The 22,855-nt window shown below is 27.0% G+C and overlaps 2 protein-coding genes across 5 annotated transcripts; one reads left to right on the top strand and one right to left on the bottom strand.

Moving 5' to 3' along the window:
* Window positions 1-673: 673 nt before the first annotated feature.
* LOC112693963 (spermine oxidase) lies at window positions 674-4,434 on the bottom strand. 4 transcript variants are annotated; one of them, XM_025569253.1, is made up of 7 exons: window positions 4,157-4,434; window positions 3,821-4,010; window positions 2,559-2,747; window positions 2,336-2,505; window positions 1,288-2,174; window positions 1,082-1,199; window positions 674-1,010 (listed from the first exon to the last, which is right to left on the bottom strand). In XM_025569253.1, exons 2-7 carry the CDS (start codon window positions 3,867-3,869, stop codon window positions 831-833), a joined length of 1,593 nt encoding a protein of 530 aa, XP_025425038.1. In that variant the 5' UTR covers window positions 3,870-4,010; window positions 4,157-4,434; the 3' UTR covers window positions 674-830. The 4 variants fall into 4 exon arrangements, with proteins under 4 accessions (XP_025425038.1, XP_025425037.1, XP_025425039.1 ...); XM_025569252.1 differs by having other exon boundaries at window positions 3,821-3,995; XM_025569254.1 differs by lacking the exon at window positions 3,821-4,010 and having other exon boundaries at window positions 675-1,010.
* A 174-nt stretch (window positions 4,435-4,608) lies between these two features.
* LOC112693958 (mitochondrial proton/calcium exchanger protein) lies at window positions 4,609-21,357 on the top strand. The gene is made up of 10 exons (XM_025569247.1): window positions 4,609-5,027; window positions 6,651-7,078; window positions 19,149-19,292; window positions 19,353-19,490; window positions 19,551-19,754; window positions 19,815-20,306; window positions 20,373-20,489; window positions 20,553-20,743; window positions 20,811-20,958; window positions 21,016-21,357. The coding sequence occupies exons 1-10, from the start codon at window positions 4,982-4,984 to the stop codon at window positions 21,307-21,309; spliced, it is 2,202 nt and encodes a 733-aa protein (XP_025425032.1). The 5' UTR covers window positions 4,609-4,981; the 3' UTR covers window positions 21,310-21,357.
* Window positions 21,358-22,855: the final 1,498 nt, after the last annotated feature.

Raw genomic sequence — 22,855 nt, 5'->3', positions numbered from 1 at the left:
TAGAATTACAGTTGTGGATAATTAATATGGTTAGGTAAATATTGCAAAATGAACTAAATCAAGCGAATACAAATATTACGATACTGTTTTTAACCAAAAACTCTTGGCCATTCAGCCATCTTACTGTTAATGTAGTATAAAGTTCCCATTAATTGATTTAGTACAGAATAGTGAAAACCAGTTTTAATATTATTTTAAGAGTAGTTAAATTTACATGTTAAATACGTTTTAAGTATAGACATTTAAATTAATCATTCTATACATAACTGATCAACTATGTTATATTGTTATTGAATTTGAATCAAATTTTGAAAATAATTCAACTGTTTATAGTTAATGAAGTAGTAGTACATATATTAGTAGTATTAGTATAGTGTATGTGTACTGTACACATGAGATAAATACATTTTTTCTACAGGTTAAATTAATCTATAAAATTAAAATTGCTAAGACATTTAATTCTATATTTTACTAAAAACATTTTACAAAGCTTAAAAAAAAAAAAAAAGAGAAGGAACACAAAAAATAAATTTAAGCATATATTAAAAAAAAATTGTCATGGTTCAGAATACAAACATTATTTGTCAACAAAAGAAAAATAATTAAAAATTCTTTACAAATTGATAAAAATTTAAGAAAATAAAGATGACTTTAGCTTTTGGTAAAAATAGTTTTTTAAATACAATCTATCATCCCAAAATTAAACGCTCAAAGTCAAAAAAGCAATATTTCTATATTTATCTAATAACTAATACCTAATATCACAATTCGGTAAAACAAATAAATACAATTGCAGAATAAACAAATTAATAAATTAAATAACAATAATGTTATACTAGAGGTATGCTTTGTATCCATGAACTTAGATCTGTGTCTGCTCCATCTAGAGGTTCATCTTCACGTTTACATACAAGTAACATTTCGGCTGCAGCACGTCCGGACAAATATGCTCCGTGAACCGTTGAGTAAAAATTTGGATGTGTGTGTTCCCCAGCAAATGTAATAATAGGCTGTAATCATGCAATAGATTTTGTAGGTAGTTAGAACAATTGACAATATGACAACACTATTTTTTACTCACAATTTTATTATTATTAATGTGCATAGGCCTGGCAATGTGTTCAATATCTAACTGACTAGAACCAACTCCAATAGCTGTGTATGACCCACGACTAAATTCATTTGTTTTCCATCTAGTACTAAAATAAAAATTGTACAATGAAAATGAATACAATTATTGACACAATGGCCACTAGTTAATTTGTACAAGATTGATTTAATATTTACCATACACATTTAGATGGATATGGAATATAAGGGTCATTCAAAAATCGTCTTAATATTTCTGTACATTTATCACCAATTATTTTTTCATCTAATTTTTCCATAATTTCAGCTTCATTACCAGATATCCAACCCAGCAAAAGAGTGTCATTTATTTTTGAAAAACTGTAAATTTTTTCACTCCAATCACATATTTCATCATTATCCCATAATAAAAGTATTTCGTCCATGTCTTTACCCAAAAATGAATGGTCATAGAACAAAAAAATTTTGTCCACAACACCATACAAAAGTCTCGCAATGGACTTTTCTTTATACTTAGGTAATTTTGGATAGAAAATCTCATTGGACTTGAGTACACCCAATGGCAAAGTGCATATAATACTGTCAGCTGCGTAGATCTTATCACCACAATGAATGTACACGGTTTCATTGGTAACATCCTGACCATCTACTTCAATTACAGTCTTATCAGAATCTTCAGAATCTGTACCATTATCATTTCCCGATGGCCATTTGATTTTGGTTACTTGAGAGTTCAATTTCAAACAGCCAGGAGGTAACTTATTAAATATAGGATTTAAAATACTGCTGTATCCACCAGGTAGTGAAATATTACCACCCTGCAGTTCTTTATAACTACCTAATTCTACTAAATCAACATCAGACATATTGTTGCATCCAGTTATGCAAGTTTCTCGTTTAAGCAAACAGTTAAAAATTGATCGTTGTAATGTACGAGTATCGGCATTTGGTATCTTTTCTAAATATATTGCTATTTCAAGTTGAACATGTTCTCCAACACTATGAATTCCAGGTGGTGGATCAAATGCGCCTGTAAAATAATCTTCACACCGCCGCAAAAAACACATATAAGCTCCATATGTTTCCTAGAAAAATAATGTTTATTTAAATTGATTTATATTGATAGATTAAGTAAATTTCTCATATATTATTATCTTTTTACTCAAGAGGAATCATTTTTAACAAAAACAAATCTGCTTTTTTAAATTAATTATGTTAGATAATTAAAAAAGAATAAACTACATACTTGTAATAATTGAAATGGGACTTTTGTTCCATCCATGGTAGTAGCAACAATACTAGGTAACTTTGGTCGGTGATTTATGTCTACAAGACCATGGCTCATAGCTAACTCATACATTGGATTACCTAATACACCATGAATCCAATTAGCACCAAGTTCAACTTTTTGATCATCTATAAACAATATGCGTTTAATAATGTCAATGTACTATGTTAGGTTATCATACTGATTTCAGTAGAACATATTCGACCACCAATGCGATCTTGAGCTTCCAACACAATATAATCATTCATGTCATGTTGTGACAAATGTGTAGCTGCTGCAAGACCTGCTATACCAGCTCCAATAATAATAACTTTGTGCTTCGATACATCTGGTAATGGTTCACCCATAATAATCAGTCTTGAAAAGTAATCTATAAAATATTTATAAAATATTTTAGATGTTAACCTTCCAACTTAGTTATAACTAGGACAATATTTTATAAATAAAAGTTAGAAAAAAAAAAAAAAATTATATGAGATATAAAAATATACAATAGAAATGGTAGCATTCGTGTAGCAGGTGATCTAAAATTATTATTACCTATTATTATCCGCACTTTATAGCAGACCGCTATGCTGCGTGAATTCATTATTTTGCAATAATTAATGAAATTTACAATATGACAATGAGTCATTAAAAATATTGCCAATCCTCAATCCATTAGTTTCAAATTGTTTGTTCACATTTTAAAATGAAAATACTTTGAAAAACGCTTACCACTACATAAGAACTTTTACATTGTCATCTGATTGAAGCAAGGTGGAGTTCAGTTAATCTTCAACATACTTTTTTAAAACTTTTAAATGATACTGTAATAAATGTTTACTGTAATTGAAATTTTTATTATATTTGGCTAATTATGTTTTACAAATATTTGTATGATATGACCTACTTATAATAAAAAATATGTGTTTTTAACTTTAAAAAAAAATATTATTTTTTAATTTGTACATATATCACTCATCCTAAATTTGCAGTAAATCACCTGCTACACAAATGCCGAGGTTGTTTTCAACATTTAATTTAATTCTATAAGTTTATAAATTATTATAAAATTTAATATCTCAATCAAATTCTGATCTACCAATCCATTTTAATATACTTAATAATGTGATTCTTATGAACTTTCATTAATTATTTCATGTTTTATAAGTTCTAATTTAATAAGTATTTTTTGCAGTTAACTATTAAGTAAAATTTATTTATTTTTATTTCTATTGTAAATTGTATACTATCACACAAAAGTAAAAGTGACAATGAGAAAATTAGTATGACATTAATGAATTACTAAATAAAACTGAAAGATCTAAAAAAAACAATAAAATGTTCCCTGTTATCATTTTAGACTATTAATTAATTTAATGTTATATTTGTAATAAACTCTATGGCACAAGAAATAATAACAAAACTACCAAATAATTATAATCTGGTGAAATGGTATACCAGCCATTCCTAAACTTAACAGCCAGTGGTCCTTTACTGTTAATACCATGAAGAATATGAATGAAAATGAATTTTAGTTTTATTTTCTAATGGGTAGAGGTGCCATTGTAGTAAGTAATTTGCGTGTTTCTCTTGAATACTATAGTGATCATTTTAGGAACAGAACTTCCGATTACTGAAATAGTAACAACTATAAAAAAATAATCACTGTGTTGTAATCAAAGGACAAGAAGAAAGTTATATTGTCCTATGATGAACCTATAGTAACTATAGAACAGAAAATAAGTCGGTAGATAATGGAAAAACTCCAAAGTTCAAACGATATTGAAAGCTTACTTGGCGTCGTTGTGTCCTCACTATTGACAAATGGTTTTTGGCAATTACATGATTCCTGGTCGCATAGCGGCGAGGAAAGAGAATAGGGACGGACGCCGGGATGCACGGCGGACTATTTACGAAAACATTTTATTGAAAACAATAAGGCGATGGATGAAAAATAAAATTAAAAAGATTTTGACTGAGCGTTTTGTCACATTAATACAACGAATCAAAGGGTGGAGGGAGGAATAATTAGAAGACAATATGTTCGTATTATCGTGTTTTTGTTATGATGGACGAACATCGTAACGATTGATAAGACATCGAGAGATTTGATATCTACTCATGCAAATGATAATATCATTCTGATGTGATACAAGTGCTTCTCCCGGCGAACGGCTGCACTGCGACGACGGACAAACAATCCTTATCACACCATTTGCACCGGTGTTATCATCGTTGCCCGCGGGTCATCATTTGCCGTCGTTAACAGATTGACGGGTCCTGTGCTCTGTAGTTGTCGTCGAATTCGTCACGACATTACTTGTGTTTTCTACGGTTCGTGGATTATTATTGTCGTTTTCATGTTCCATTCGAAACCATAGCCCGCCGAAATTAGTGAAACAATGTACGTGTGTCGATAGTTTCTTAGTCCACCCTATACCGACCGGGAACTCGCACACCGTTCTCTATTTGTTTCTCGTTCCAATTTAATTTTTCGTTTTCCACCATTGTTTTTTTATCACATAATAAAATCTATTATCTATTTCATCTAATTTATTCTGTAGTCATATTGAGGATAGCAATTTTAAAAATTAACAAAACGTTTAACGCGTTGCCAAAATGAACATAACCAGAGCGGCCAAAGCAGGTCTACGACCCGGCGCAAGTGAGTAACCTATATCTTGTGGGTTAAATAAGTGCTTTTTTTTATTATACCACTTGTTTCAATCCGAAAGACCCTCCTGATCGTGGTTATTAGTTTAGTGAGTACTCGCGTGCCACCGATTCTCGATTGTCACACCATACCCTATCCAAGGTCGAGTTATCAAGTTGATGTTCCCTATCTTTCATGCTTTACACGACAGTGATCATCTAATTTTATAGAAATATTTTTCACTTAAAACAAATCAATGATACTGAGATAGAGATAAATTGATTCTTGTTGAAATGGATTTTTAGACTGAATGGTGCATAGCATAATATAGTTTTATAACATTTTAACATAACTTTTAATTTGAAACCATTCTAAATTAGTTTTCATGTACCATACTATATTATTCTACGTTTGGATATAGATATTGATTTTAAATAATAATCTTTAGTGTTATTTCAACATTGCGTAAATTAGTAACATAATATAAAAAATACTGTAACTTAATATCTGACTATATAGACTATCTAATATTTAAAGATCAATGATTCATTGGCACATTTTATTGGTTATTTTGTTTATAATAATTAATTAACCATTTTATTAATCTATTAGGATTTTATATTTCTCTGTATTTATATTAAATATACCTATATTATTATAGTTATATTGTTGCTAATCTAAATTAAATTTAGTAGATACCTTAACCACATACTATATATACCATTATTTAATTTGTATCTTTGCTTTTATTTCCAAAACTCAATTTAAAAGTGTACGATTTTATTTTATTTATAACAACACAATTACAATTAGTTGCCATTAAATATAAATTTAAATAATTTATACTATTTGATGATACATAATTAATTTCTTCTATTTCAATACATTAACACATTATACTTAATAATAATAATAATAATAATAATAGTAATAATTTATCATAAATGTTTTTAAAAAAGAGTTTTTTAATAAAAAAACAGCTGGGTAAATACTTAAGTTTGATCTTTGAGTATATCATTTTTGAATTATCAATTTAATTAATATAATTTCATCAATAAATGTTTATTATTAGGTGTGTATTAATTAAATCATAAATTAATAATGATATATCTTATGCCCTAATATATATTCTCATAAGAGTCAAATATACTATTTAAAAGAAATATATGTATGTTACATTTATTGTATAAAATTAGAATCCTAGGAAAGATAGTTTTTAATAAATATGAAAACCTTAAGATAAAATCATGTTCTTATTAGTCATTATAATTTTAATTAATATGTTTAACCCCTTGATATTAATTCAAGGTCAATAGGTCAATTATATTATCATTATTTATTAAAAATTGTTACCTATATGAGTCTAATCATTGAAATATATTTGTATGAAAATTCAAATTAATTATTTTATTTTTATAAATGTTACTTATTCTATTATATTTGGATAAAAGACTAAGTATAAAAATTGTGAACATTTATAGATTCTTGTTATATCACATGCTAATGATATACTTAAACAGTATATAATTTAAAGACTTTTTTAAACTTCAGATACTTTTATTCAACAACACATAACATGCCATATATTTTTTTTTTAATCTTTGAATATTCACCTAAAAATATTTTATGTTTTAGATATCTACAAAATTTACAACAAAAACTGTGGTGCTATTTGTTTGAATACACAACCATGTACATTTTCAAACAATTTATTTTACTCCTCAAATCGATTTCATCCTGTTTCATCCCTTATTGTAACCAAATTAGAATTTTTCAACCCTAATATTCGTCAAATATCTTCCACAACAACTTTATTTTCTGAAAAACCATCTTCTAAAGTTGAAGAAACTGTTAATGCTGTCAAGGAAAAAGCACAAAAAGGAACTGGAGGGAAAGAAGTTGTAACTGTCAAATCTAAAAAGACAATCAAACAGAAAATTATAGATGAAGTGATGCATTATTATCATGGTTTTAAACTTCTAGGACTCAATGCAAAAATCTCTTTTAAACTAGGTCTCAAAAAAATTAAAGGTCATGAATTGACAAGAAGAGAACATAATTTGGTAAGTTATTTAAAATGTTCACTTGACATATTAGTATATTATAAAATAGATACATATAAATTAATTTATAACTGTACTTTTGTTTTTTATTTAAAAAATATTAATAATTATACATTTTTTAGGTGCCAAATAAATTAAATTACAATAAAATATGATTTTTTCGTTACTGGTCGCGTAATTTTTTTTATACATTTGGTTGTGGGGTAAAAATTTTTCATAATATGAAATATACTTAAATTATTACTTTTAATTTGTACTTGTAACTTTTAATACTTATAGTTAATATATATGTTACCGGCAATATATACAGGGCTGGGCAAGATACAAGATACTTCGATATTTTTAAAGATACTAGATACAAGATACAAGACACTTTATATATTTATTTATTTGTTTATTTATTTACATTAGATACAATAAAAAAGAATTTAAATATATTTATAAATTACAATGTTTATTTATTAACTATTACATGTTTAAATTTAAAAAAATTTTATGGAGTATTATAGTAAAAGTAACCGGTCATCGCACAGTCACGCTGTCCAAAATAAATGTTTAACATGTTAAAATTAATAAAACATTCTGCCGATAAACTGGATTTACAAAATTACAAAATTTGCTCATAGTGAAGATTATATTAAAAATTATCTTTATTATGAGCAAATATTGTATATATTGTTAATTTATCAAGTGATTGCTTTCGACTTGAAAAATTTAAATTTAAATTATTAGTAATTATTATTACATAACATTAGATTGTATCTTGTATCTTTAATCATAATAAAATACTAGATACAAGTCAAACAAGTATTTAAATCCATGATGCAAGATATATTAAAATAATGTATCTCGATATAAGATAAAAGATACAATTGTATCTCAGACACATATCTTAAATACTAGTATCTAAGAAACTGCCCAGCCCTGAATGTATATAATACGAGCTTTGCCTAGGTATTATGTATAATGCCAAACATGGAGTAGGCAATATGATGAAAATAAACAAAATTGGGCATGGCCCATTAACAACGACTTACTGTTTATCAAAAATGTGCTTGCACGATTTAACGCAATAAAGATTAAGATTCTTGTACTACTATAATAATAAATCTGAAGTACAATATTAAGCATACTAATAATGTTATTATAATATCGTTATCTTTCTTGTCATTTTTGTGTCTCATTGTGATGTTGCAACTAAGGATACAATTTATATGAAGCAGGGGCAGGTTTTATCACTAACCAAGGGAGGGGCTAATGGAGGCTTAAGAATTAAGTTAGTTTTTTTTTTAAATCTATATAAAATTTTAAATTACAGAATATGTTTTTGAATCCCTCATAAGTAGGTAAGTCATTTTTTTCACAATAATGACAAAGTTTACATAATTACATTATTGATATCAATTTTAATCGGAAACCATTTTAAAATATAGGTAAATACATATAATTAACAAAAAAAGTGAGCTATTTATAAAAAAAATATAAAATAGGTACCATATTCATCAATGACCATTGACGATATTTTACTATAATTATTAATTTATAATAATATTTTGCTTTGTAAAATAGATAGCTTAGTCCCAAAGGGGGGGGGCTAATCTTCCCTTAATCACTCCCTTAAACTCGTCCATGATATGAAGTCAAATTTTTATAACAAACTATAAATTTTTTTTAAAAATTTGGCCAATAATACTAGTTTTTTATATGATGAACAATATAATAAGTTGATAAAAATTCATTTAACAAGAATTGACCAAGGATTTTTAAAATGTGTTTGTAAGTCCAAGTGTCAAAATAAAAAGTATATTTGCTGTATATTTTGTACTTCAAAATGTCACTTTTCTACAACATGTTATAATAAGTAAATAGTAGCTTAAGTAAAATATTTATATAATAGTAATATTATAATAATAGATAAAAATTAAATTTTGTCTGTAATATGAGTAATAATGTATAATAATTATTAAGAATCTTAATGTAATATAACATTATTAAAATGTTTTGTACTTTGCTTAAAAAAAAATTGGCAATTTACATTGTCTAGGTATTTTATAAAATGCCTAGGTTATATGTAAAATAATATTGAAAATTATATGTCTTATTTATACTTTTACTTTGCCTAAAATGGGCCTAGGCATTTTGCAAAATACCTGAATTATCCATATAGCTAGTAACATTTACAAATAATTATATATGATTTACATGGTATGTGTTTAGTTTTATAAATAAAAATTAGAAAATTATGAAAAATAGTACTACGGATGAAAAAATAATAAAAACAATAAGGTAATACAATACTATTATATAGTATTATATAATATACAATATATGTATATGTCATTTTTACTATGTGTTTCAACATTTCACTTGAAAAAAATAACAACCAACACTACAAAATTTGTTTTTGCATTTCTAGCCGCAAGCTTAACTCCCAATTTCTCCGTAACTTTAATATAATTTGTGATTCTTACTTTTTCTATTTCATATTGTTACGTCTTTTTTCCAATTAAAAATTTGCGCTTCATAGATAAAGGTAAATCATCATCAGATTCATGATACGAATATTCAGAATCTGACTCATTAGAAATATAATCGATTGAACTAGCACTAGATATTGACTATTCTGTACAGACCCTGATTTACATAAGTGCACATGGAGCACTTGCACTTGGACCCTAATTTCTGGGGCCCCCTGATCTCCATAAATTATAGAAAATTGTATTTTTAAATTAATTCTACAAACATTCATTTTGTAAAATATACCTAATACCAACTCTCAATGTTTAGAGTTAAGTATATTTTTATCATTAAATTTTCAGTTGAATTTTGGTTATTTTTGTCATCTCACATCCCAGTTCTAATTAGTTATTATCACAAAATATTAAAATAATAATAATAGAAAATTGTTTGAACATCGGAAGTATTTGATACCTAATAACTATTTATAGATTTATTCGAGCAAAGTATTTACAGATTTACCCGTCGTTGGTGATGCTATGATCATTTCGTTCATGCAATCACCACTTTTAGAACCATTGGTTTATATATCATTCGATTTTAAAATTTTATAAGTTTTGAGATAAGTATTTGACACTTTTAAATATGTAAATATTTTTTTTTACAATCAAAATGTTTCTCCTCTATGAAGTTTTTTTTGACTTTGGGTGCCCCAAAAAAAATTGTGCTCTTGGCCCTAATTTTATTAAATCAGGCCCTGGTTCTGTATCCGTATTTTGATCATGAGGTTCATATATTAGTGTACTATCATCATTTTCATCACTTGAAACGCCTTCTAATAAATCATCTTCTTCAGTGTTTTCTAATAGACACTCAATCCGTCGTCTCAATTTCATCCATGTTTTTTATAATGAGACCAAGAAAAATAATATTGAAAAAAAAAAAAAATGTAAAATACGAAATTATTTTTTAGTCGCACGGGGTAAATTTTCTCCAAACAGATAAATTTATTCTCTACACGCGTTTACCGAACGAACTTAATAGTTTTCGATGAAGTTAAAGTTATTATCGAATTATGATGTAATTTTGATAAGCTAATCGGAGTTACAAATCCGTATTACAGATAATACGTAAAAACACATATTGAAGAGTCTTGTACATTAGGTTTTGTCTCTGTGGTCGGACCTCTCACTCGCACGCATTGGTTATATACGGAGTGCAAGAGAAACATAGCTACAAACTGCAGTTTTGTGTTTCATTTTTCGTTCGTTCCGTGGTTTGTCGTACCGTGCTATTATCAAATTATTTTTATACGGGCGGTACTTTCCGGCGTTGTGGCTATAACAGGTTTTTATAATATATAATAGTAATAATAATAACAGCTACGCATGGCGCACCGAACGCTCTATCTATATCTATACTATTATATAAAATTATTTGTACGTATGTTAGGATTTAACTAAAAATCTACTCATCGGATTTTCACGATTTTTTTTTTAATATTGCTCATGATTCCAGAAGTGCTATAGGCTATGTTTTGTTCAAATTTTGTAATATATTTATTTATAAATTTTTAATAAACTTAAATACGTTTAATTGCATGAGGTATTTCGGGTATTTCCATGACCGAACACGATACTATACTAGAACCTTCTAAAAGAGATAAACAAATAGCGGCGATAATGCTGCTATTTTTAACATTCACGCGCTAGCTTATGCATATTGGCATTGACCATCATAGGTATGCTCAAACTCTTGGTTCCGGGGGTGCACACTGAAAACTATGGCCTATAATTATTATGAAAACCATTATAGGTACAGGAAAATATTTATATAAAATGCACTAAAAATAATTTATTTTTATTTTACTCTTCGCAATAAATATTACATAACAACATATAGGTATACAATCTCTTATAATGATAATCGACGTTTAAAAGCTTTAACGTTCTTGAATTCGTCAATAATTTCATTAAAATTTAATTTACGAGCTATTTTTTATTCTGTGAATATTAGATTCTTCTAGTCTAATTTAGCCCATTAGTACAGTAAATCCAAGTTTATTTTTTACAATGCTTTGGAAAATATCCTCTCACATGTAGAACTTGCAATTGGTATAATGGTAAACATTTTTAATACAAAAAACAATGAACTGACCACACTCTTTTAACCAGTCTAACCACTCATACACAGATTCACTGAATGTACCATTTGGTGCGTCATACATATGTTTGAGAATTTTAATTTCAGTTCCTATTCATCAATTGGTATATTGAATATTTTAGATTAGATTAAAATATGTATTATTTCTCATAAATATTAAAGAACTTTTAAGTGTTTGAATATAATTAATAGTTGTTAATATATCGAGTTTAGCAAACTGAAGTTCTGAACTTATTTTCAAAATTGATTCCATAAGTCTAAAAGAAATTAAAAAATTTGAAGTTAACCAATACTTTAAGATTTTAAACATGGAACTGTACAGTTTTTACTGTATACCCATTTCCATTAAAACATCGACTATAAAAGCAAGAAGCAGCATCAATACTTAAACTATACTCTAGGCAGTGACGTATATAGGGAGGAGTGCCTAGTGGGCTACCCCCCCCTCCCCGAAATGTTTTAAAAACCTTAACAGATAAGTAATAGGTATTATGACCACAACTAGGATATTACCTACCATTTGCGTGACCTCAACTGTTATTATTTGTCCTTATCTCAAAAATCATCTCTGACCGCTACTCGGATGCAGCCAATGAGTCGACTTGAAGAGTTGACTCTTAGGTGAACTGAATGAGTTGAATCTATGTGCCATAGTTCAGTAGCTCAATGACTCAGTGACCCAGTGTGGTTCACTGTAGTTCATAGATTTGTGTCAACATAACTTATCAATTCCTGAGTCATGTGATTCTATATCTATATTAAACGATTAACGTCTTAACCAAGGTTTATCATATATTCATTTCTTATATCAGGGATGAGCAACTCAAAGTTACTAGAGGGCCAATTTTTAGAAAATTAAAATCCAGTGGGCCAAAGCACAGGAAAACAAAAGTCATTCAAAATATTAATATTAATTAGCATTTATATACACTGAAATAATAAATTCAACACGAATGATACGAAGAAACTGATATAGTTAAATAGTTCGGTACAAACATAGACCTTATACTATTAGGTATTAGGTCTCTGAGTACAGACAGTTATGTATAAAAGCTATAGATATACATACATTTAGACATTTAACAATACCAGATAACAATTATTATATCTATAAGCTGGAGTATGGACGCTAAACTTTAAAATTGTATGATGTAATTTGAAAATATAGCACGTGCCAGATAACAAAGGCTCGCAGGCCGCCAGTTGCCCACCCCTGTCTTATATTATTTTGTTCATAACCTACCTTACCAAATTTTTAAATTTTTATACATATAATTATAATATGCTTTATGCGTTTTCAAAAACAAAATAAAAAATTAGTTGCATAATTTGATGATTTTAACTGTATATTTCGATAATTTTAAGTGCAACAAGTCCCAAACCCAACTAATAAAGTAATAATTAATAAGTAATTAGGTATTAATAACGAACTATTTAAATATGATCAAATTTTTTTTAACGTATTTACAAGTTTCATTTGATTTTTCTTATATAATTCAATTTTAATATACACTTATAGTTATAACATGTTATTATACATAATTAATGGTTAGGTATACTAAATTAAAAATAATTTATCAAATTATTATATTTCATTTTACAATGGTAAATAAATTATTGTTTACAATTTGTAAGATTAATAACTATACACATATTTTATAAATCATTAGTTCATTGACATTTGATGATTATTGATTGATAGTGATCTAGCTAATTTTTTAAACTCGTTTAGACGGCGAGTCCAACTGGCGCATCATTCTTGTGGTGAAACATAACTCAACAAGAAGAGGGTAAGCCATAAGCCTATTACACGTTAATAACGTTTAGATATCGACGTTTCATCGTGAGCGTGATTTGCTCTTGATAGCATTTTGCGAGTCAGACTCGCAATTGTCTCAACGCGCCTTATGACGTGTTACCAAAAAATTTGATAAATTGGGAGTTGTGGTCAAGGGCGTCAAAAGGCGTAATTAGACTTATTTCTATGGGGGGGGGGGGACTCAAATTTTTTTTTTAATTCAGGCTCAAAATTTATAAGTAAAAGTTTTGGTAATATTTATATCAGGTGAATCCTTAATATTTGTAGTTTTTTTTTTTTAATCTAATGCCGGATCCACTTTGAATGGTATTTTGTGTAGTTCTTTTTTAACACCTATCTGTGTTTTGAAAGTTTCGCTTGTGTTATATCTAATTTTTATTTTTTTATATATTTATTTATTTATAAACCTATCTGTGTTTTGAAAGTTTCGCTTGTGTTTTATCTAATTTTTCATTAAGTATGGACTGATCTTCAATCAAAATAATATATATTAATTATCGTTATGGGACATATAAACGTTATAAGCAATTGAGCGTTTAACGCTATAAATAATTTAAACATTATTCAATTTAAGCGTTTAAACGTTATACAAATTTAAATGTTTAACAAATTTTCCATTTACCGTTATTGACAATTAAAACGTTATATAAAATTTAGCATTTTGCGTTATTTAAATTAGTGTAAAATTTGAAACTTTTTCAAATGTATTAATACTATAAAATAAATCATAATTTTTTTTCTTAATAAAATACCCATTACTTATATAAAAATTGTCTTGGCCTAAAAATTCTCAAGGAGGGATTGCCCTCATCTCCCCCCCCTTCAAACACGCCACTGGTTGTGGTTGACTTAGTGAGTCAACTCATTTAAGTGAACTAATTCGTGTCACTGAGTTAAAAATCCCATCTATACTCTAACCACTTATAATTATTATACAAATTTTTTGTTGAATGATCGTTGTTCATTAATATTTATTGTCATTGGACGTTAAAAATAGACTTGATGGCGTTAATTATAGATTGTCAACAACAATTTTAGTCTAGCAGATTAACTCGTAAACTCCGATTTATTATACCCTATTTTGTGCTATTTTTTTTTCAATGTTTTTCGCAGTTGAATAATTTGAAATTTTCGTGAATTGATATTTTTTTAAGTTGAGACACGGACTATTGGGATTGATTTCACTTCTTTGTTAACCTCAAAATTCAGGAACTTTTTCAATAATGTGCCTTTTTGGCACAGAATTTTAATATTGATTTAATTTATTTATTGACATCGAAATTTTATATTTTCTCCCAATCGCTTCAACTTACGCACAGAAAGCTTTTTTTACTTCTCCGAAGTACTTTTTTGTGGATTCATTAATACGTCGGGTGATTATTTACCCCGCGCAACTAGTGACGGGTAATCAATATACTTTTTGTATTGATATAATAGTGTCTATATAAATATATGTTATACATTAAGTACAAAATAGGATATTATATTGTGACTTCTACAGTGCCGTACTTAGACGTTTTGCGCCCCGGTGCAAAACAAAAAAAAAAAAAAAATTGACACCCCTCTAAGGTACCTGCCCACGAAAAAAAAGGAGATAAATCCTCATGAACCTTTGAGATATTCTAAAATCAATGCTACATCTGTGTAGCAAGCACGCCACCGCACGCCGCATGCGATAACATAACACGCCGTAATATTATAAATCACTTATGTTTATTGATATTATCACAACAAATTTGAGAACTAATATCAGGTATATTAATAATATTCTGGATCGCTGATAGCTATATTGCTATGAATATACCAATAAATTATATACATCAACATTAACTTATGATACTGTTATTAAAAACAAAAAAAATAATAATTTCAATAGTTCAATAATTCACAAGTGAGCAAATTTCCGACCACAACATTTTGGCGCCCCCGAAAAACTGGCGCCCGGGGCAGTTGTAGCCAGTGCCCCCCCCCCCTAAATGCGGCCCTGGACTACTACACTGGGCAATATTTAATTTTGAAAAATTAATTGGTTTTATAGTACATATAGTATATCATACTAAATAATATATCAATATCAAAACTAATTTAAATTATTATTTAAGTAATTCTCAAATTAATGATAATTTAAATAAAATTATTAATAACTAATAAATAATTACATACAAAGTAAATTGTTAATAAATATAATATAGTTATAGTTGGTATCACTTACATCGAATAACAGTTAAAACTAGTCTTATAGAATTACATTAGTGCAATATATAACATTAACGTAACTTGGGCAATTTTTACGGGGGGCAAATTTTATTTCATGTTGATATACATTAAAGACTAGGTATATTTAATCTGCATCATGATGGTGATGGCAAATGCTAATGAACCAAATTATGTTTTAATAATTAATAATCAATACATTTTGATTAATCCAATAATTTTTTTTTTATAAATAATAATTAAAAAAATTATACTTTTCTTGATAAAATAATTCTTAAAAATCTAAAAATCCTTTTCTGCAATAATTTTAAATTTACTAAATACTAAGGGAGGCATTGCCCTGTTAAATATTTAGAGGTGGCTGTTGTTCTCTATACCTCCCCCCACAGTTTACACATATGTATGGTAATAATATATGTTTGTATTTAAATAAATAATTTTTGAACCCATAAATGCATATTTTCATATAACAATTAAATTTTAAAAATTATAAAAAAATATTTTTTTTTTGTACATTTGTTTAATAATTAATATAAATGATTCTTTAATTACATAATATGTGATATCATTATCAAGCCCATTTTCAAGTTATTATTAAACTAATTTCTGATATATTTACTTAAATTCAGTTTGTTAACTCAAATCAGAAGCGTATCCATCAATTTTTTATGGGGGGGGGGGTCAAACATTTTTATTTTATCTGTTCTCTAATTATAATTATAGTTTAACTCAATATCAACAAATTACTGTTAATATACTATGGTTAATATGTTATGGTTTATACATTATAGGTATATTATATAATCTATAAACTTTGTATATTGAAGATAATGGGAAATTAAAATACAATATATAATAGTATTATACTATTTACTATTAAACCATTTAGTATGTAGAAATTTCAATGTGAGGGGGTCCGGACGCGAATCTTCCTCTCCCCCTTGAGTACGCCCTTGACTTAAATTGATATTCTCTTATTGGGTTTAAACCAATAACATTGGCCAATAGTGTCAGTTCAGTGTTTCTTGTTTAAATGCCAACTTTCGCTGATCAGCGCTGACATTCATCTTTTATTTTATCCTACTTAGATTATATAATTTGTATATTATTATTTTATATTTAATAAATATAAAAATATTGTAAGATTACTAATAATAAAAAAAATAATTATAATAGTAAATTTGTTCTATTTATTTTTATAAATAAAAATTATTTTCCAAACTAAAAAAATTAATTATACACACATATAATACCTATTAATTTTAACAATAAAGGTAGAAAAATAAATTTTGATTTTATCACATACAATTCATTAAATTAACTTTAAAAATGAATTTATATAAAACCACTAATAATAATGTACCATAAATGGCAAATGTTTTTTCCTGAGTTAAAACACTAGACACTTGTGCCAAAATTTAGTAAAATCAGTTATTTTGTGTAGGTATATAAAAAAAAGAAAATTATGAAGTAGCGTAACTACATTACCATATCTTTTCATTTCAACTTGATAAAATTTTAATTATTATAATTGTATCAAATGATTTTTCAAATTTTGTACAAAATATTTTTTAAAGACAGTGTATTACTAGTGTCGGCTTAAAGGGTCCTCAAAAATGTCATCTCATAAAATGATAAAAAAGTGCTTATAAATAGTGCGAAATATTATAATTTTTTAATGGTGTCTTATTTAAAATATACAAACAATTAAGTTAACTACATAATTAGCGTAATTATTTATGGTCCACAAAGTTATATAAATAATATCGAAATATAAAACTTAATATTCTTTTAATGATATACAAATTGTACAATTACTTTTTTAATAACTGTAATTTTTTAGTTCACTAAAGGTCGCCAGTAATAAAAACTATACAAAATATCAATTACAATGATTATTATAAGAATTTTTAAATTTTTAGAAATGGGAGTGCCCCGATACAAATTTGGTCAGGGGCCCTGACGTATTCGCAGTTTAGCGACCATGGCCAGGCCGACAATATGTATTGCCTAATTTTACTTACATATCACAGAGTTAAAAATAGTAGAATTAGATATATTGTATCTTGTTAAGAGCATATATTTAAATTTTTTTTTGCATATTTTCCCATTTAACAAGGCACTACACATGCGGGTAAAAGGTGCTCTTTTAGGGTTTACGTGCATTTTTTTTACCGTTTTTCTTTTATTATTTCATGTTAATATACATTTTAGTTTTAAATTGTTAAATTATATTGCATAATATTTTTTATTTTATAATGTTAAAATTGTAATATTTTTATTTAAAAATCAAAATAAGGATCATTAATAACTTCATGTACAATATATGTGTACATATATAAAAAAAAACCCACATTGTCAGTATGGAATTAAGCTAAGCTTACTCAGGTATATGCAATTACCTTTTATTTAAGCCAAATCCGACCTTAATTGTTTGAAAGTTTAGTCAGTACGTACCTTTGAATTTTAAAATGTAAAAAACGTAATTTCGAGAACAATAAGTTTGAAGTTGGAAAACGACAAGATGGGCCCTTTTTCCAAAATTTCAAGTGTTCATATCTCTTATGGTCAACTTTTCAACTATTGCTTTTAACATGTGAGCTCAAATATACGAATACTGATGGTTAAATTAACCGTCAACTTCGGGATATTTTCCTTTTGCATTTTGACTGCATATTTTGTTTGAGTTGAAGGTTTCACATAACATGTTTTCTTTGAGAAATTCTATGGTTATCGATTTTGAAACACAAGTGTTTAGCGATTTTACGTTGTGATGAACCTGGCGGATCGTTTTACTTCGTCTAAAATGGCAATTTTTTTACTTGTGGAAGGATTTGTTGTAGTAATATATAGTCAATAAAATCTGTCTCTATAAACCGAATTGAGTGCCCATTTTAAGCAATGGCTTTTAGATTTTTTAACATACATTAGAATCGGGAGCAGACCCATAAGGCTATATTAGGTGGCTGCCTATATTAATCCTTAAAATCTAAAAAAAATTATATAATTTATATTTCTTAAATATTTTCATATTAAGATCATTTTACAAGACATATTTTAAGATTTTTTTGATTTTCTTTAAGTGCATATTTGATGGTTTAAATTTTATTAAATCCAAGCTTTATTATTCTATACAATGTAAATAATAGTTTCAAAAAAATTTTTTTGTGTCTTGGATCATAGTTTTAACTACTTAAAAAGTTATTCATATAAAATGAATAATATTGTAAAATCAGTACGTAGATTTGATTCAAACCAAAAATTGATTTTTATTTTATTTGTGATTTTGTGGTGTTTTATACATTAAAATTAAACCAAAATGTTAATAAGATGTACATGATCAATTGATAAACTAATTATATATATTTTATTAGGCATTAAAAAAAACTTATTTAACTTTTTTAATTATTGTTACAGTTTGTTCAAACTGTGGCTGATCTTTTCCGTCTATTACCTTTCTCTGTATTTGTGGTTGTACCATTCCTAGAGTTTGCTTTACCTATTTTCATCAAGTTATTTCCAGGTATGCTACCAACTACATTTGAAACAAAGGATGATAAGGTAAATTAAACATTTTATCCTCATATTTTAATTGTTTATTTATTTTTCAATTTTATATAGGAAGCAAAACTCAAAAAATCTCTTAAGGTAAAACTAGAAATGGCGAAATTTCTTCAAGAAACTTTAGATAATATGTCTGTATCTGGTAAAGGACATACATGTGATTCTGCTAAAGAATTTGCTGAATTTTTTGCAAAGGTATTCAAAACAATTTGTATTATTTTTGTTTCATTTATTTTAATATTAATTTTATCTTAGGTTAGACAAGAAGGTGTTGTTATACCAGCAGATGAAATGCTTAAGTTTTCAAAACTATTCAAAGATGAGATTACTTTGGATTCACTTCCTCGACCACAACTGGTTGCACTTTGTCGTGTATTGGAACTGCGTCCAATAGGAACTTCAAACTTTTTAAGATTTCAACTAACACTTAAACTTCGTACTTTAGCAATTGATGATAAGGTACAATTCATCTCATTTCAAACTATTTTAAATGGTTAATTATTATTTTTAAATGTTTAGATGATTCACAAAGAAGGTGTTGATTCTCTAACTTTGAGTGAACTTCAACAAGCATGTAAAGCTCGTGGTATGCGTGCTTATGGTCTTACTGAAAAACGCCTGAGACAACAGCTCACCCAATGGCTTAACTTGTCTTTAAACGAAAAAGTTCCTCCTTCATTACTTCTTCTGTCTAGAGCATTTAGCTTTACAGAAAATATTCCAACTAGTGATTTATTAAAGAAAGCTATTTCTGCGTTGCCTGATTCTGTTGGTGTTTCAACTAAAGCAGATATAAGTGAGCGTGATGGTGCTATTGACAATAAGGCTAAATTAGAAGCAATTAAGGAGGAAGAACGTAAGGTGAAAGAAGAGATAGCTGAATGTAGGGAAGAAAAGAAAAAGGAACTTCAAGATGCCAAAAAGAAACCTAAAGAGCAACCTATTGTTGCTAAAGAAGAATTGGTTGATCAAGCACCTATTCTAACTGACTCTACTGGAATTAAAAAAGAAGTTAGTTCAGTTTGTTATTTTATAGTATTATTCATTATTATTATTTATTTCTGTACATATTTATAGGAAGTAACATCAACTGATTTCAAAACATTAGAAAATGCTTTAGAAACATTGAGTTCAAATTCTGTGAAAAAAGAAGAAATCCAAGATATAAAAGATGAACTCAAAGATTATCAAGAGGTAAGAATAAAATATTAATAGGTTACATTAATTATTTTAATTGTTTTCTTTTGTTTATTTTAGGATGTACAAGATCTTCAAGAAGTTATGAAAACTGAGAATAAAGAACAAGTTAGAGAATCTAAGGCAGCTAAACAATTATTTAAGAAAGTTAATAATATGATTAAGAATATGGACCTGATAGTCAACAAATTGGCAGAAAAAGAAAAAAAATTAAAACAAGATTTAGAAACTAAAAAATTAACTGATGAATGGTAATTATTTAAATTATATAATTTTATTTATGCTGAGGTTGACTAATTATATTAATTTTTATTATAGTGAATTAATCAAGATTGATGAAATTATTGAAGCTGTACGAAAATTACAAAATATACCTGATGAGGACAAACTACAACAAATTAGTGAAGTTCTTAGTAAAATCGATAATGATCATGATGGTTCAATAAGATTAGATACTGTATTAAAAGTAAGTTGTATAATTTATATTTTTTTTGTTCAAAACTTACATTTTATGCTATTTTAGGTATTGGAGCTGATTGGCACAGAAAATGTTAAATTATCTAATAAAGAAATGGATATGATAACACAGTTAGTCATAAAAGAAGAAGAGCTGGAAACAATAGAAAAAATTAAAAAAGTAAAACAAATGGAAAAAGATGATGTAACTGGTATACCAATGCCCAAAATAACAACGTCTACCGAAACTGTCAAAAAAACTATAACACCAATTGTTGATTCAAAAATAGTTTCTGAATCAAAAATACCACCATTACCACCAACAAGTTCACCTAAATCAGATGAGACGAAAAAACTTTAAGTTTATAATACTTTAATAATGCTTTATTAAATTATAATAATATTTCAACTCTACAGTTTGAAAATAAATTTAAAAAATGTGATACTGCAATACATTTCCACAAATTATGTGACTATTGTATTTAGTTATTGTATTTATTGTATTTACAGTTTTTAATTCAGGAAGTTAATACATATAAACATTTCTGATTGTGGTTTGTTGCATCTTTTTTTTTGAATTATATATTGTTATTTGTTAACAAATTATTGTTTTATAGAACCTAAGTTTGTTTTTGTTTTTAATGTTGTATCTCATTTTTCTATTCTTCAATCTATTTTGAAGCACTTCTACAAAAGCCTTATAGATAAATGTAGATACATTTTATTTTACAATGTCTTGTAAGACTGTTCAACATATTTAAACTTAATTTTTATTAATATAAAATATTTATATTTATTGGGGATATATTACGTCGAAACATTATATTTTAAATCCAAACTGATCAACATTTTAAGAACGATTTTAGTTTATCGTTTACAACTCTTGTTTCATAATAGCTTTGTAAATAAAAACGGAAATTATTTAATCCGCTAAAAGAATCTGCAGCTTAATTGTTTTTAAAAAAAGAGTTGTGTACAGACAATTTGACCTATTACCACTGATTATAGAATAAATTATTCTATAAATAAATTATTCTATAATCAATGCTGTTTATTGGTCTGCGCTAATATAAACTTGAGTATGTGTGTAAACTATAGATATCAAATTAAATAAAAATTTGCCCAGTCTTCTTAAATGTATGATTCTAGTCAGGGCTATAATTGTAACGTCATGCTTTCTTGTTATTGATTTCACTATTTATTTAAATTTATTAATGTTGAACTTACTATTTATTATTTATTCCAAATTGATTAAATAAAAAAATAAAAATATTGTTTTTACTTCTATTTAAAAATATTAATCAAAGTGAAAAAAAAACATTGATCAGATTTAACTGATGTTGTTTAATTTAGTTAGGCTCGTTTGTTTAGATTTTAAATTAGGTTAATTTAACAAAAAAAGATCCAATTTAAATTAGCCGAAAAATTTGAATTAAATACTAATACTAGCAGGGGCGTAATTAGGGGGGATTAGGGGGACGGATCCCCTCCCAAAACTTTTTATGTAATTTTTTTTTTTTATTATATTTTGATAATATGGTTATTATCATTATTATTATTACGATTACTATAGTTATTATTATTATTATTAAAATTTAAATTATTAAACATTTTGTTCTGGTGGGGTTGCTGTATGAGGTGTACAGATTTTGTTAAAACCTATAATCCTTCCCCCCCAAACCTAATTCCTAATTACGCCACTGAATACTAGTAATTATTATGCATAAATATAGAAAACAATTCTGGGGTGAAATAGTTTATAGCAAGTTGGCTTCTCAGCGATTTTATGAGTGTTTTAGCCAAAACATTTTTTAGGAGCAAGTGAATGACTTCTGGTTTTTCGTTTTGAAGTTAAAATTTTTTTATTTAGTCATTGGTAAAATAATTATTAATATAAATTCTCATTA

Source organism: Sipha flava, unplaced genomic scaffold (assembly GCF_003268045.1).
Source record: "Sipha flava isolate LNK unplaced genomic scaffold, YSA_version1 121_pilon_pilon, whole genome shotgun sequence".
In the NCBI taxonomy this organism is placed as follows: domain Eukaryota; kingdom Metazoa; phylum Arthropoda; class Insecta; order Hemiptera; family Aphididae; genus Sipha; species Sipha flava.
This window is presented reverse-complemented; position numbering and strand designations above follow the sequence as displayed.